This window comes from Rhinatrema bivittatum, chromosome 9 (genome assembly GCF_901001135.1).
Source record: "Rhinatrema bivittatum chromosome 9, aRhiBiv1.1, whole genome shotgun sequence".
NCBI lineage: Eukaryota > Metazoa > Chordata > Amphibia > Gymnophiona > Rhinatrematidae > Rhinatrema > Rhinatrema bivittatum.
The window spans coordinates 60,772,175-60,786,947 of NC_042623.1; the positions used below are offsets into that span (position 1 = coordinate 60,772,175).

At 45.4% G+C, this 14,773-nt stretch overlaps 1 protein-coding gene across 1 annotated transcript in view; it reads left to right on the top strand.

Annotated features, from left to right (window-relative positions):
- KIF21A (kinesin family member 21A) overlaps positions 1 to 14,773 on the top strand; it is a 443,437-nt gene that overhangs the window by 218,793 nt on the left and 209,871 nt on the right. Inside the window, 1 exon segment of the mRNA XM_029617139.1 lies at positions 10,173 to 10,211. Within this exon segment, the coding sequence (XP_029472999.1) occupies positions 10,173 to 10,211 (39 nt within the window).

A 14,773-nucleotide genomic window follows, 5' to 3' on the forward strand; every position in this document is an offset into this window, starting at 1 on the left:
GGCCTCTTTTCTTAGTGTTCTTTAGATATTTTTTATCTTTCCTTTAGTGTTTTAGTTAGGTTTTTTTCTTCAGTTTTGAAGTTTAGGTTTTTTTCATCTTTGGCTATCTTTTTCCTTCAAAATTTTCTTTCCCTCCTTTGTTGCCATCATTTTTTCTGATGGTGGATGAGAAGACCACCAGCAACTTCAAATTTTGTCTTGATTGCAGGCGCTGATGTCCTGAGTGATCATCATAAGACCTGCTAAAGTCTGGATGCATTCATTTGGTGTTGATAGCACCCAAGCTAAGGACCATGGAGCTTTGTCAACTGCTGGAGGCAAGGAGTTGTTGAAGGGAACTTCAAGCTCCTTTGGCACTTAAAGATAAGCCCAAAAATCAAGAGCAATCTCATTCATTCAATTCATATTGAGCTGCAAGTGCTTAAGGACAGAACCGAGAAGAAACAGTGCTGAAAGCTCATTGAAGAAAAAATTAAATTCTGTTGGTACAGATTTCCTTTGCATGGTGATTCTAGAATATGCTTTCTGCCCCCCCCCCCCCCAAAGTGGTTGTGCATGGAGGAAAGCTCTAAATTTAGTTCACTGCACTGGTTTCCAGAGGTATAATTTCAAGTTTTAGGCTTCCTTTGAGACATGCTGAAGATGGTCAGTTCTGCTAAGGCTCATTATCTCTTGAATTCAGAAATCTTTGAGGAAGAACTCCACAGGCAAATAGCAATAGCAGTCACATAGCATATGAAGAGCACTGAGCAAGCAGCATTGACTGATTAAATTCCATTTGGAACGTTCAGTAATCTGCCTATTCCTACCTCCTTGAATTACCAAGTACATTGCATTAAAGTCAGCTCTGAATGCACTGAGTCAAAACCATCGCTGCTATTCACCTTTGAGGCCCCAAGAATCGACCAGTGATACCAAAAAGCAGTGGACCTATAAACTGACGCATCCTTGGAGGTCATCTCCACTATATATGGCGAGTGACGCAGAACATTCATGAGAAATCCCCTTATAGATCAGAAGAGATAATTTTTGAAGTGGTATTCTCACCCGAGCTCCCTGGAAATCGTTCTCTTCCACAGTCCAGGAGTAGATTTCTACTTAAAGGACTTGTCTCAGAGTTTACGCAGGACATGGACAGGTCCATGCCAATTGAGTTACATGTTGGAGAGCCCAGCGCTCCCCTTTTTAGGCCCTTTTCAAGTACCTGGATGCCTCGAAGGAGTTGATGGCAGTGCTTGTCTGTTCCCTACTAGGATGAATGTGGGAGATCTCCATACACTGTACTTCCAGTGAACAAAAAAGCAGACATCAAATATTATATTCAGATGGGACCAGCCAACTTCCATAACACTGCGGTGGGTGAATCCTCTTTGATACGTACTAAAAAGCTTAGAATGCATGCCTTGGTATCTCTAGGTTGAGTGCCAGACCTTGGATTGTTTTCAGGAGAAAGCACTTTCAGAATGCTGTTTTACATTCCAACATAGCATTCTGCCAACCTAGATGGTCCACTACTTGCATATCATGTTGGAAAGGGCATAGGGCTTCACTTGTTGGTTCCATCAGGAAGATTGTGTGAATTCCATTCACTATTAGTTGAAGGCAAAGAGTGCAAGAAGCAACGCATACACATGGCAATGATGAAAGTGAGGCAGAGTCAGCAGATGATAGCCTGGACCACTTGAGAATATTGTCTTTTGGCCTTGTAATTCCCATGGGACATCTTCACATGATTGTCAAATCACCAAAAACTGCCCTGTGAAAATTATAATCCAGAAACCACTGATAGACTAATGATATAAAAAAGAATACGTTTTCTGGTCTTTTAATTAAAAAAAAATAATGAGCATAACTATATGAATTGTCTTCTTATGTTTGTAGGACCGACGCAGTGCCAGCTAATATCACAAGCTGAATGTCTCTTAGGTCCACGTTTATATATTTTTTTAGATAGTTTTTTTTTTAATGTAAATAAAATATTTCCACTTAATGTGGAAGTAATTTGATACACCTGAACCCTGGGTGTTAAAAAATGAGCACAGTGTCCCATATAACAAAAGCAGTACTTAGCTTGTATAGCCAGCGTAAGAATAACACCGACATGGATCCATGTTTCGAACGTAGTCTGCTTCAGGGGACTTTGTAAAGTCTTGATGCTGATCACTTATCGTTGGTCCTTCGCATGTTTTTTATAGAGATTTGTGAGATGCTGTGCAAATTGTCTATCTTTTGCTTAGGCACAAGAAGTTTTGACCTTAGAAGAGTGTGTTGAGGCCCATAATGTTAGGGCCATGGCTGTTTTGTAGGTCCGTCTAAGGTCAACTTCTTTTGAAGAGATTTCCAAAGCTGTGATGTGCAGTTCAGTCCACATTTTCATGTCTCATTAATGTTTGGCTTCTGACTTTTGACACAACAGCAGATTTAGGCAACCCTTTCTTAAGGGAAGTTTTGAGGATTAGAGCCAAACTCCAGCCCAAACAGGGTCCATTTTTATGATTTAGGATTGTCTTTCAGTCTAAAAAATAAATATGAGAGTTCTTACTTACCAAAATGAGCTTGGTATACTCTTGACATGGTGGTTATTTTTCCCTTTTTGTGTGACAGTCCTTAAGTAGGGGGTTCCATATTTGTGATTACGGTGATGTTGCCTTTAGGGAAAGCAAAGTTACTTACTTATAATATGTGTTCTCTGAAGACAGCAGTTCATCGGTCACACTAACCCTCCCTCCTTCACTTTCTGGAGTTGAGCTTATTAGCTTATGGTTAGTGCCATTGGATGATGTCACCTATATGTGTGACTGATGAACTTCTGTCTTCAGAGAATATCTTTTACATGGGAGCAACTGCACTTTATATAGATATACCTCTATAATTGTACACTTCTCTGACTTTAACATACAAAAATGTTTTTAACATAGCAATCGTGTCCCTTTGAGTGATAGACAATAAATGAATTGCCCAGCTGTTTACAAGTACATATAATGATGTATGTTTATTTAGAATATACACTAGATATACTATGCTTGTGATTCATGAGATAGACACAATAGATATGACAATATTATTGCTAAAATGTTAGAATTTGTTCTTAAAGCGTAGTTGTTAAAGGATTATTTGATATTTCATCATATCTTATAGATTCTTTATAAAAATATGAGAGAGTCTTGTCACTGTTTCTGGTACTACTTAAGAGTGCAATTTTGAAACTGCTTGAGGGGGCTTGCAGTAAGCTCATTGTCAACATGCAGGTGCAAAGAACATGCCAGAAAGTATACACAGTGATTTGAAAATGCAGTTACTGTGAGTAGTTTTACTCCCCTGACCTAATCCTACCTGCTGTTTCCCACCAATTTAAGTACATACTCTGTTTCACTCCCCCCACCCTCTTAGTGCTGTGTACTACCTACTTTTAATTTGCTGAATAATATTGACATGCTACTTTTAAAAACATGTTGGTTGGGCTGGCCCTGTGGCTCCATGGTACTGCTGTGTGCTTCCATGCAGAGGACCTGGGTTCGATTCTCAGGTCAGATCTTTTATTCCCTGGGATGAATGGGGAACTTGCAGAGATAGTGCTCACAACCCCTGGGAAGAAGGAGACCAGTAATCTTGAAACAGCGACATCTAGTGAACAGAATTAGAGCCCATGATTCCAGGGTTCTGGTTCCTGACCCAGGACTATCACTGCAATAACTGGCTTAAGTGAGTTGGGAGGGGGACATAAAATAGTGGGGAATAAAGTCCCCTGGTTAATTGCAAATGAAAACTCATGGCATTGTAGTTCAAAGAAGACCATTTCAGATTGAGATGGAAGTTTAAAGAAGCAGGGGAAAAATTTGCTGGGGCACCAAAAAATTCTAGTTAAGATGACCTAGAAATCTTTCAGTATGTGTATTTTGCTAGTCATAAATTGTGCTGTCATTTGGTGAGAGAAAGTGAAAAGCAGCAAGCAGAGAACTGGAGAACAGATTTAATATTTATTAGCGCCTAGTTTAAAAATTGGTCTTTTACAAGTCATGCAGTATTTGTAACAAATGTGGAATAATGTGGTGAACTTTTGTTACCCAGCTGCAATGCTTATTTCTTTTCTATTCTTTTTGTAAAATGTGGTAGTAATGTTCTTTCTCACAGGACAAGCAGGATGGTAGTCCTCACATATGGGTGACATCATCAGGATGGAGCCCAATCACGGAAAACTTCTGTCAAAGTTTCCAGAACTTTGATTGGCCCCTACTGGGCATGCCCAGCATGGCACTAACCCTGCAGCCAGCAGGGGTCCCCCTTCAGTCTTCTTTTTTCCGCGCAGCAGTAGCCTCACAGTAAAGGAGCTCTGAAGAGATTCCTGACAGGAATTTTCCTCACGGAAATACTAAAAGTTAATTACCCCACAGGGGTCCCCCTTCTAACTTTTCTCAGTCTGCGGTACTCCGGTAAGTTTTTACCTGTTTTTTCTTCTCTTACATTCGAGTTTGGCCCTCGCAGCCTACTGGCCGTCGACCGTACCGCGGCTCGATTTTTTTCCATGGCCATGGCTTCGGGGTTTCGTCGGTGCCCGGATTGTACCCACACCATGTCTATCACAGACCACCATAAAGTCTGTGTAATGTGCCTAGGACGTGAGCGCGATGTCTTGACCTGCACCTAATGTGCCTTAATGACACCGAAGGATCGCAAGGCCAGAATGGAGAAGATAGAACTTCTCTTCCGTGCTCAAACCCCGACTCCGTCCATCACATCGAAGTTGTCGGAACCGCCACCGTCAACTTCGCTCCAGCATTGACCACCGACTGGTGACCGACCGCCATTGATGACTTCTCGGCCATCGACACCCTCCACTCCCCCTCAGGATCGAGGGGATCGCAGGGAGAAACATCGCCATCGACATCGTAAGACTCGGACCATCGAGGGAGCGAAATCATCAACCTCGCCATCGTCCGAGCGGCTGTCCAGGAAAGGCACCGACCATTCCTGTGACAGAGGCAACCCTCACCCGATCGGGGATCGGGAGCCGCGGCTCCGCCTTTAACGGTGGTCCCTCCGGCTGTGCCTCTGCCTCCTTCTTCTGTTCCGGAGCTGGGGCTGATTGCTCCAGGTCTCCGAGAAGAACTGGATCGGATGGTTCAGGAGGCCATCAACAAGGCAATGCAACGCCTTCAGGTTCCTCCGACTGTTGAACCGATCATCGACCTGATTCCGGCAGCGCTGGCACTGCTGCTATCCAGGATGGAAGCGCTTATGAGCGCTTTTCCTCCGATGGTTCCCAGGTCTCAGATGGCTCCGATGCCCTCCCCATTGACTGCGTCATTGGGAGGAGAAACACCGTTCCACATACCTCCATCAGGAGTTCTGCCTCAGCCATCGATGCCGATACGTCCCTCACCACTGACCCATCCATCGGTGCCGATACGTCCGTCAGCACCACCGAGTCATCCATCGATGCCTTCGATGCCATCATCGGTACTTCCGATAATTCCTCAGATTCCCTCGGAGCCTAGACCGGGACCTTCAGGTCTACAACCACCCTGTCCCCCTCTAGTTCTTAGAGGAGCAGGTGCTGATCCTTACGACACTTGGGGTGATGACACTTCATCAGACACCGATGATTTACCTTCACCACCTTCACCCAGTGAGAGTAGGAAGCGTTCTCCTCCAGAGGACCTCTCCTTTATAAACTTTGTGAAAGAAATGTCTGAATTGGTCCCCTTCCAATTGCAGACTGAACAGGATGATAGGCACCAGATGATGGAATTGCTCCAATTCCTGGATGCCCCCAAGATAATCACATCTATACCCATCCATTAGGTCCTTCTCGATCTCCTCAAGAAGAACTGGGAACATCCTGGATCAGTTGCTCCAGTACACAAGAAAGCTGACACTACCAATCTGGTACAATCAGCTCCAGGTTTTCAAAAATCTCAGCTTGATCACCACTCGGTCGTTGTAGAGTCTGCACAAAAAAGGGCAAAGGGGTCAAAGCCTCACTCATCTGTTCCTCCTGGAAAGGAACAGAAGTTCCTAGACAACATTGGTCGCCGAGTATTCCAAGGGACCATGCTCATCTCCAGAATTGCCGCCTATTAGCTTTATATGACCCAATATAACAGGGTCATTTTTAAGCAGCTACAGGACTTCTCAGACTCCCTGCCTCAACAATTTCAAGAACAATTACAAACCCTAGTCAGCAAGGGTTTTGAGGCAGGCAAGCATGAGATTAGAACATCTTATGACATTTTTGACACTTCTACCAGAGTGTCTGCAGCTGCCATCTCGGTGAGGCGGTGGGCCTGGCTGAAGTCTTCTGACCTTCGCCCGGAAGTACAAGACTGGTTATCCGACCTGCCTTGTGTCGGAGATAATCTGTTTGGCGAGCAGATTCAACGGACGGTAGCAGAATTAAAAGACCATCCTGAGACCTCAAAGACAGCTCTCTTTGATGCCTTCTGACTTCTCCTCAAACAGCCCTTCAGAAAGGACTCTAAGAAGTCATTCTTCCGTCTGAAGAAGTCTTATCCGCCACCATCCAGATCCCGTGCCACGAGACCTTATCAAAAACCGCAGTCTCGTCAAGCCCATAAACAAAAAACACAAGCAGCTCCTCAACCAGGACCTGCTTCAGGTTTTTGACTTCCACTTAAAGAGCAGCAGCCACATTCCTCTGTGGCACATACCAGTGGGAGGTCGATTGTGCCACTTCCACAGCATGTGGCATCCAATCACATCCGACCAGTGGGTATTGGCAATCATTGCTCAGGGTTGCCATCTGAACTTTCTCGCCCTGCCACCGGACTCCCCACCTCTACAGACGTGGAGAACGTCTAACCACTCCATTCTTCTGGAGCAAGAGGTTTCCCCCCTCCTCAAGTCAAGAGCAATAGAACCCGTTCTATTCTCGGTCCTTCCTAATCCCCAAAAAATCAGGAGGTGTCCGTCCTATTCTAGACCTACGGGCCCTCAACAAGTACCTTCAACTAGAAAAGTTCAAGATGGTCACCTTGGGATCGCTTCTACCTCTTCTACAAAGAAGAGTCTGGCTCTGCTCTCTGGACCTCCAGGACGCATACACCCACATTGCGATAACTCCAGCTCATCGCAAGTACCTGAGATTTCTAGTAGGCCCCAAGCACTATCAATATTGAGTGCTCCCATTCGGCCTAGCTTCTGCGCCACGAGTCTTTACCAAGTGCCTCGTAGTTGTCACAGCCATCCTCAGAACGTCTACCCCTATCTGGACGATTGGTTAATCAGGGCTCCCACTCAGCAATCTGCTCTGTCATCCCTCAATCTAACCTTACACACTCTAATTTTGCTAGGATTTCTCGTCAATTACGACAAATCCTACTTAGTCCCATCTCAAACCTTATCATTCATTGGGGCAGACTTGGACACCTTACAGGCAAAAGCTTTCCTACCTCAACAGCGAGCACTGACTCTTGCGTCCCTTGCTCATCAGCTGCAGTCTCAGCACTCCGCGACTGCACGCCAATTTCTTGTCCTCCTCGGACACATGGCGTTCTCAGTCTATGTCACACCAATGGCCCGCTTGACCATGAGACTCATGGACTGGACTCTGAGGTCTCAATGGACTCAAGCTATTCAGCCTCTGTCAGCCATTGTCCGCATAACCGACTCACTCAGTCTGTCTTTCGCCTGGTGGAAAAATCAGACCAATCTCCTCCAGGAATTGCCCTTCCAGGCTCCAAATCCTCAAATCATTCTCACCACCGATGCTTCCAATCTCGGGTGGGGGGCCCATTTAGCCGATCTGCAGACACAAGGCTCTTGGTCTCCAGAGGAAGCCAAACACCAAATAAATTTCCTGGAACTTCGAGCAATCAGATATGCTCTCAGGGCCTTTCAGGATTGCCTCTCAAATCAAGTCATCCTGATTCAGACGGACAACCAGGAGGCAATGTGGTACATCAACAAACAGGGAGGCAGAGGCTCCTTCCTTCTATGTCAGGAAGCTGCGCAGATTTGGCAGGAAGCTCTCTCCCATTCGATGTACCTCAGGGCCACCTGGTTACTGGGAGTGGACAATGTGTTGGCAAACAAGCTGAGTCGCGTCTTTCAACCGCGCACGAGTGGTCTCTCAACCCCTCGGTAGCGAACTCCATCTTCCAACAATGGGGATATCCTCGGATAGACCTCTTTGCATCCCCACAGAACTGCAAAGTGGAGAACTACTGCTCTCTCATTCGCAGCAAACACTTTCAACCCAAAGACGCATTCTCCCTCTCTTGGGCAACCGGTCTGCTCTATGCATTCCCTCCACTTCCTCTTCTCTCGAAGATTCTCGTGAAGCTACATCAGGACAAGGGAACCATGATCCTGATAGCACCTCACTGGCCACGCCAAGTGTGGTTTCCAATACTTCAGGTCCTCTCCATCCGCAGGCACATTCCATTAGGAAAGGACCCGCTTCTGATCACTCAAAACGACGGGTGCCTACGACATCCCAATCTTCAAGCCTTGTCCCTGACGGCATGGATGTTGAAAGGTTAATCCTTCAACCACTTAACCTTTCTGAGCCAGTTTCCCGTGTCTTGATTGCTTCACGGAAGCCTTCCACGAGAAAAGCTTACTCTTACAAATGGAAAAGGTTCACGTCATGGTGCTCTTCTCAGTCCCTTGACCCCTTTTCCTGTCCAGTCCCGAAATTTCTGGACTATCTCTGGCAACTATGAGAGTCAGGTCTTAAGACTTCCTCCATTAGAATGCATGTCAGTGTGGTAGCCGCCTTCCATAAAGGTATTGGGGATGTCTCTATATCAGTACACCCCCTTGTAACACGTTTTTTTGAAGGGCTTGCTCCACATCAAGCCCCCGTTGCGTCCTCCGGCCCCTTCTTGGGACCTTAATCTAGTTCTGGGTTGGCTCATGAAACCACCATTCGAGCCTCTTCACTCTTGTGAACTTCAATATCTCACATGGAAAGTGATTTTCCTTTTGGCTATCACTTCAGCTCGCAGAGTTAGTGAATTGCAGGCTCTAGTTACCTAGCCGCCTTACACTAAACTTCTGCAGGACCGGGCGGTACTCCGCACTCACCCGAAATTCTTACCTAAGGTAGTTTCGGATTTTCATCTAAATCAATCCATCATACTACCTACCTTTTCTCCCAGGCCCCATGCCAACCCAGGAGAACAGGCTCTGCATACCCTTGACTGTAAACGGGCTCTAGCGTTTTACCTAGACCGTACAGCGACCCACAGGGAAAACACTCAATTGTTTGTCTCTTTCCACCCAAACAAGTTAGGGAAGCCTGTGGGTAAGCAGACTCTCTCCTCCTGGTTGGTGGACTGCATATCCTTTTGCTACCAGCAAGCGGGCATTCCATTTCAAGACCATGCTAAAGCACACTCTGTGAGGGCCATGGCGACTTCAGTAGCACACCTACGATTGGTGCCGCTTCCTGACATCTGCAGGGCTGCCACCTGGACTTCCCTCCACACTTTTGCAGCCCATTATTGCTTGGACAAAGCTGGAAGACAAGATTCCATCTTCGGCCAGTCTGTCCTTCGTAACCTATTTACAACATGATGTACCAACACCCTTCCGCCTGCGCGGTGGGGTTCAGGATGCCCTCTCCCAAATTCCACCCCAGTTGTTGTGCCTGTTATACGCCTTTGGGTACATTTGCTGCATGTTCGGACATCCTCCGCTCGGTACTCAGCTATATGTGAGGACTACCATCCTGCTTGTCCTGTGAGAAAGCAAATGTTGCTTACCTGTAATAGGTGTTCTCACAGGACAGCAGGATGTTAGTCCTCATGAAACCCGCCCACCACCCTGCGGTGTTGGGTTCGTTACGTTTTGTTATTTTATTTTTCGGCACTGCCTGTAGCTTTCAAATAAGACTGAAGGGGGACCCCTGCTGGCTGCAGGGTTAGTGCCATGCTGGGCATGCCCAGTAAACTTTGACAGAAGTTTTCCATGATTGGGCTCCATCCTGATGATGTCACCCATATGTGAGGACTAACATCCTGCTGTCCTTTGAGAACACCCGTTATAGGTAAGCAACATTTGCTTTTTACTCTTTAGAGTTTTCTGATGGTGTATTTTGTGTTTATTTTATAAAGTCCACAAGTTCATGTATCATTTCTTACTTTCTTATCACTTTCACTGTTTACTGTCTGTTTTGTCCTTCATTGGTTTGGTCCCTGCTTTTGAAGGCTACAACAGCTTGAGGAAAGCACTCAAGAAGAAAGAAGGTTGGAATATTTTCCAGTTTTGGCTTTTTTTTTTTTTTTTGTAATTCAGTTCATTTAAAAAAAAAAAAAAAAAAAAAAAAAAAATCAACAAACAAACCCTAGTTGCCATGCAATGCTGTAAGAAGACAGTCTAGTGCAGTGAAACCTGTCATATGTAAACACAGGCCTAAATTTGTTTTTATGTACAGATGATCTTATGTACAGTAAATGCGAACAGTGATGATTCCGCTAGCCAGTCTTCATAGCCATCTCCTTCCATTGACAGATGGCCCCAAGTACACGTTTCACTGCAATAGATAACTTTAGAACAGTTAAGTAGACTTGCTTAAAATTTCAGTTCAGCTAATTATATTTTTCTTTTAATTAACATTTTTATAATTTATTTAAATAGATAATTGCTTAACAGTTCATGTTTTACGAGCTCTTTTTTAATTGTAACTTTATTGGTTTTGTATTTATATGTATTTATAGTATTGTAAAATTCTTACTAAAACATTCCTCAAATTTAAAGAGAACCTGTTAGGTTTGGTAGAATAGAATTGTACAAATACTTGCATTTGAGGTGCAGCAGGAAAATGTGAATATTGCTGCTGAACCAAATAAGCTAACTCTCTGTATATCCTTGTGCTGCACCCCAAAGGAAATAAAATTAAAATACAGGATTCAGACCAAATCTAGTATAGTATTTCCAACCAAGTCCTTGAGGCCAACCTGGTTAGTCTAAATTTCAAGATATCCATGTTGAATATGCATGAGGTACATTTACAGTAAACTAAAATTGAATTGAAATTTTTTTAATACAATTAGATTGTAAGTTGTTTTGCTTCTTTTGTGGAGCAACAGTAAAAAATATTCATTGTGAAGTCAGAGGATTGCCTCTCCCTTTTGTACTTTTGGAAAAATCTGTTATGATATATGATACCCAAAGCTTACTCCTTTGGAAATGTAGGTAAATATTTCATTGAAGCAGTAAACAGTTATTAAAAGATTGTATAAAAATATTAAGAAAACAAGACCCTTCTTTCCAAGCTTTTCTCTCACCAACTATACCAACCTGACGGTGTCCTTTAAATGTTGTTACATGGCTGACCTAGGCAAGGTGATGGTACAAGAGGCACCAAGTTTAGAACTCTCATTCCTCAGGCCTGGAGGAGTCAAGTCAAGGCATGTCACAGGAGTGATGCTTCTGACCCTTGGGATTAGGACTGATAAATGGATACAACTTTAACATTTCTTAGGCTTGTAGCCATTTTGCTGATTTTAGTACATCAAAAAATGGTTGCTACCAGCTTATGATAGTGTGTGATTAACCCCTGAGGCATGCCTTGGGGGAGTTCCTCTACATATGCCATTATCATTTGAACAGTAGCTCCTTCCAATATTAAGCAATTTTTTTTTTACTAAAATAATGTTGCTGTGCACCTGTATTCAAAGTGATGAATGGGTATAATATGCAGCTATTGTTGCCCAATTATTACTTTTATCTAGCTTGGAAGGATGAAAGACTGTTGGTTTGTCCTGGGTTTTGAACTCGTGAAGCCCAGAAGTATGTAAATGATGCAATCAGGCATCTTAGTGGAGATTCCTTTAGCTTGGTGAATCCTAACTTGACTTCCCCCTAGGTCACAGTAATCCATTCTAACAATACTAATATAGCTACAAAAACAAAACAGAGGTTAAGAAGTTGAACTCACTTGTGCTCTGAGAATGTATCTTCACACACACACACATTTTCTGAGTATTACAGCTTTGGTAACCATTTTTCGACTTCTCATTGTCTACCAGTTTGGACTTAATGTTTTTCTGGATGTTGCCTCTTCTGGATGAATGGGCAGAACCATCCGTGAGACAGCAGCTCATGTTTCTGTTGCTCCTTTTCTTAGAGAATCCAGTCTCTCTCTTGCCTTCAGACACTACCATTCTTCTAGGACAAGCAGGATGGTAGTCCTCACACATGGGGTGACTACATCGAATGGAGCCCGGCACGGAAAACTTGGGTCAAAATTTCTGGAACTTTGACTCTGCATACTGAGCATGTCCTATACCATGCGTCTATGTGGGGTCCCTCTCCAGTCTCTTTTTTTTTTCCCCGCAGAGCTTTCGCCTTGCGGTTGAGTGAGCTTGTAGCTTTTCTTCCAGAAATTGCCTTTGGAAACTTTTCCACCGTTTATTTTCGGGTTTTCTTGCAATTTCTTCGAATGCAGGTCTCTCTCGGTTCCCCTTAGTCTCCTCAGTCAGGGTTTTCGGTGGTTTGGTAAGTTTATTTTCGCTTCCGTTGCCCACTTGCCATCACCGGCTCTCGTTTTTCCCTTTCTTTTAGTTTGTCATGGCCTCGTCTGATTTCCGTCGATGCCCCCTAGTGTTCGAGGACCCATGTCTATCATGGATCCCCATGAGGTGTGTCTCCTCTGCCTGGGGGCATCGCAAGATGTCCGGGGTTGCCGCATGTGTGCCCAGATGACTCCTAAGAGATGTCACTTTGACTTGATAAGATGGAGAAACTCTTTGGGTCGTGGAAGTCCGAGCCATCAACATCAGCATTGGCGGCATCTGCACAGATGGACCTTGGAGCCGCACTAATGGACACTGAGCCATCGACATCAGTGGGGCCGTTGGTTCCATCAATACCATCAGCGGATAGGGGTGCCAGGGACTGGCCCCTGTTGGTCTCTTCCAGATCGAGGACTTCGGGTTCATCATCATTGACCTCTGCACTGAGGGAAGACCAGGCCGAAGCCGAGGAAACATCAGCACCGGTCACCTTTGATGCACAGTGCCAGGCTTGGGAAGGCGCTGGCTGATGCCGTGATGCCCCTGAAGCAACCCCCTTGCGAGGAGTGTCCGTCCATCCTATTGCTCTGTGCCTATTTTGGGGGCCAGTAGTGCATTAGGAGGTATTGTTAAGGGAACTCTCTGCCCTCTTAAAGGCCAGAGCAGTCGAACCTGTCCCACCAAGGCAAAGAGGGCAGGGATTCTACTCCCGGTGCTTCCTGATTCCAAAAAGAACAGTGGAACTCCATCCCATCCTAGACCTGAGGGCCTTGAACAAGTTTTTCAAAAAGAAAAGTTTAAAATGGTTTCCTTGGGCACCCTGATTCCCCTCCTGCGAAAAGGGGACTGGCTGTGTTCCCTCGATTTAAAGGATGCATACACTCACATTGAGATCTTCCCAGGTCACAGGAAGTATCTCAGATTTGTGGTGGGAAAACATCATTTCCACTACAGAGTATTGTCATTTGGGCTAACATTGGCCCCACGTGTCTTTACAAAATGTCTGGCCGTGGTGGGGGTGCACCTCTGCAGAGTGGGAGTGAATGTTTTCCCTTACTTGGATGATTGGCTGGTTAAGAGCACTTCTCAGATAGGGGGCTGATCAGCCATTGTGCTTGACCATCCAAGTGTTGGAGTCACTATTGTTTGTCATCAACTACCCAAAGTCCCATCTTAGCCTTGATTGGACTTCATAGGAGCCCTGCTATACACGGCTCAGGCAAGAGCCTTCCTTCCAAAATCCAGGGCGGTCACCTTGGCGTCCATAATGACAGTGATTCAACAGAGCCAGCAGGTTTCAGCTTGGCACATATTGAAACTGTTGAGCCACATGGCATGCTTGGCATGCTTACATATGCACAGAGCCCAGTGGACCCTGAGGTTGCAGTGGTGCCAGGCCACATAGAGCCTCCGGACTCACATCCGAGTCACTCCGTCTCTCTGGGACTCTTTGTCCTGGTGGCAGGTTCTTTCGAATTTGGATTGGGGAATATCGTTCCAAAATCCCCCTACCCAAATTGTCCTAATCATGGATATATACACATTGGGGTGGGGAGCTCATGTAGAGTGCCTCCACACCCCAGGGCCTATGGTCTGCCCAGGAAGCATGGTGTCAGATCAACTTCCTGGAGCGCCGAGTGATCAGGTGCACTCTATGGCCTTTCAGAGATTGGCTGCCCAACAAAATTGTCGTGATACAGACAACCATGTTGCAAATGTGGTATGTCAACAAGCAGGGAGGCACAGGGTTGTACCTCCTGTGTTGTGAAGTGGTCCAGATCCTGTCCTGGGGCCTGTCCCACGGGATGGTACTTGGAGCCATGTATCTGGCCAGAACGGAGAATGTGATAGAGGATAGACTGAGTCGTGCCTTCAGACCCCACGAGTGGTCTCTGGACCAGGAGGAAGCGAACAGAATCTTCTGCCTCTGGGGAAATCTGGATGTGGACTTGTTTGCGTCCCCCTGCAACAGGAAGGTGTCTGTTTTGCTTCCTGTACAGTTCTGATGGCAAACCAGCCTCGGACACCTTTGCCCAACATTGGGGCAGGGGTCTTCTGTACGCATATCCTCTGATTCCTCTAGTCATGAAGACCCTCTTGAAGCTTCGTGAGGACCGAGGGACTATGATTCTCATAGCCCCTCATTGGCCAAGATAGATCTGGTTTCTACTCCTTTGAGTATTATCTATCCGGAGACCAATCAGTCTGGAGACTTCCCCAGGTCTCATCATGCAAGATCATGGCAGGCTGCGGCATCCTAACCTCCAGACCCTGTCGCTTGCAGCCTGGAT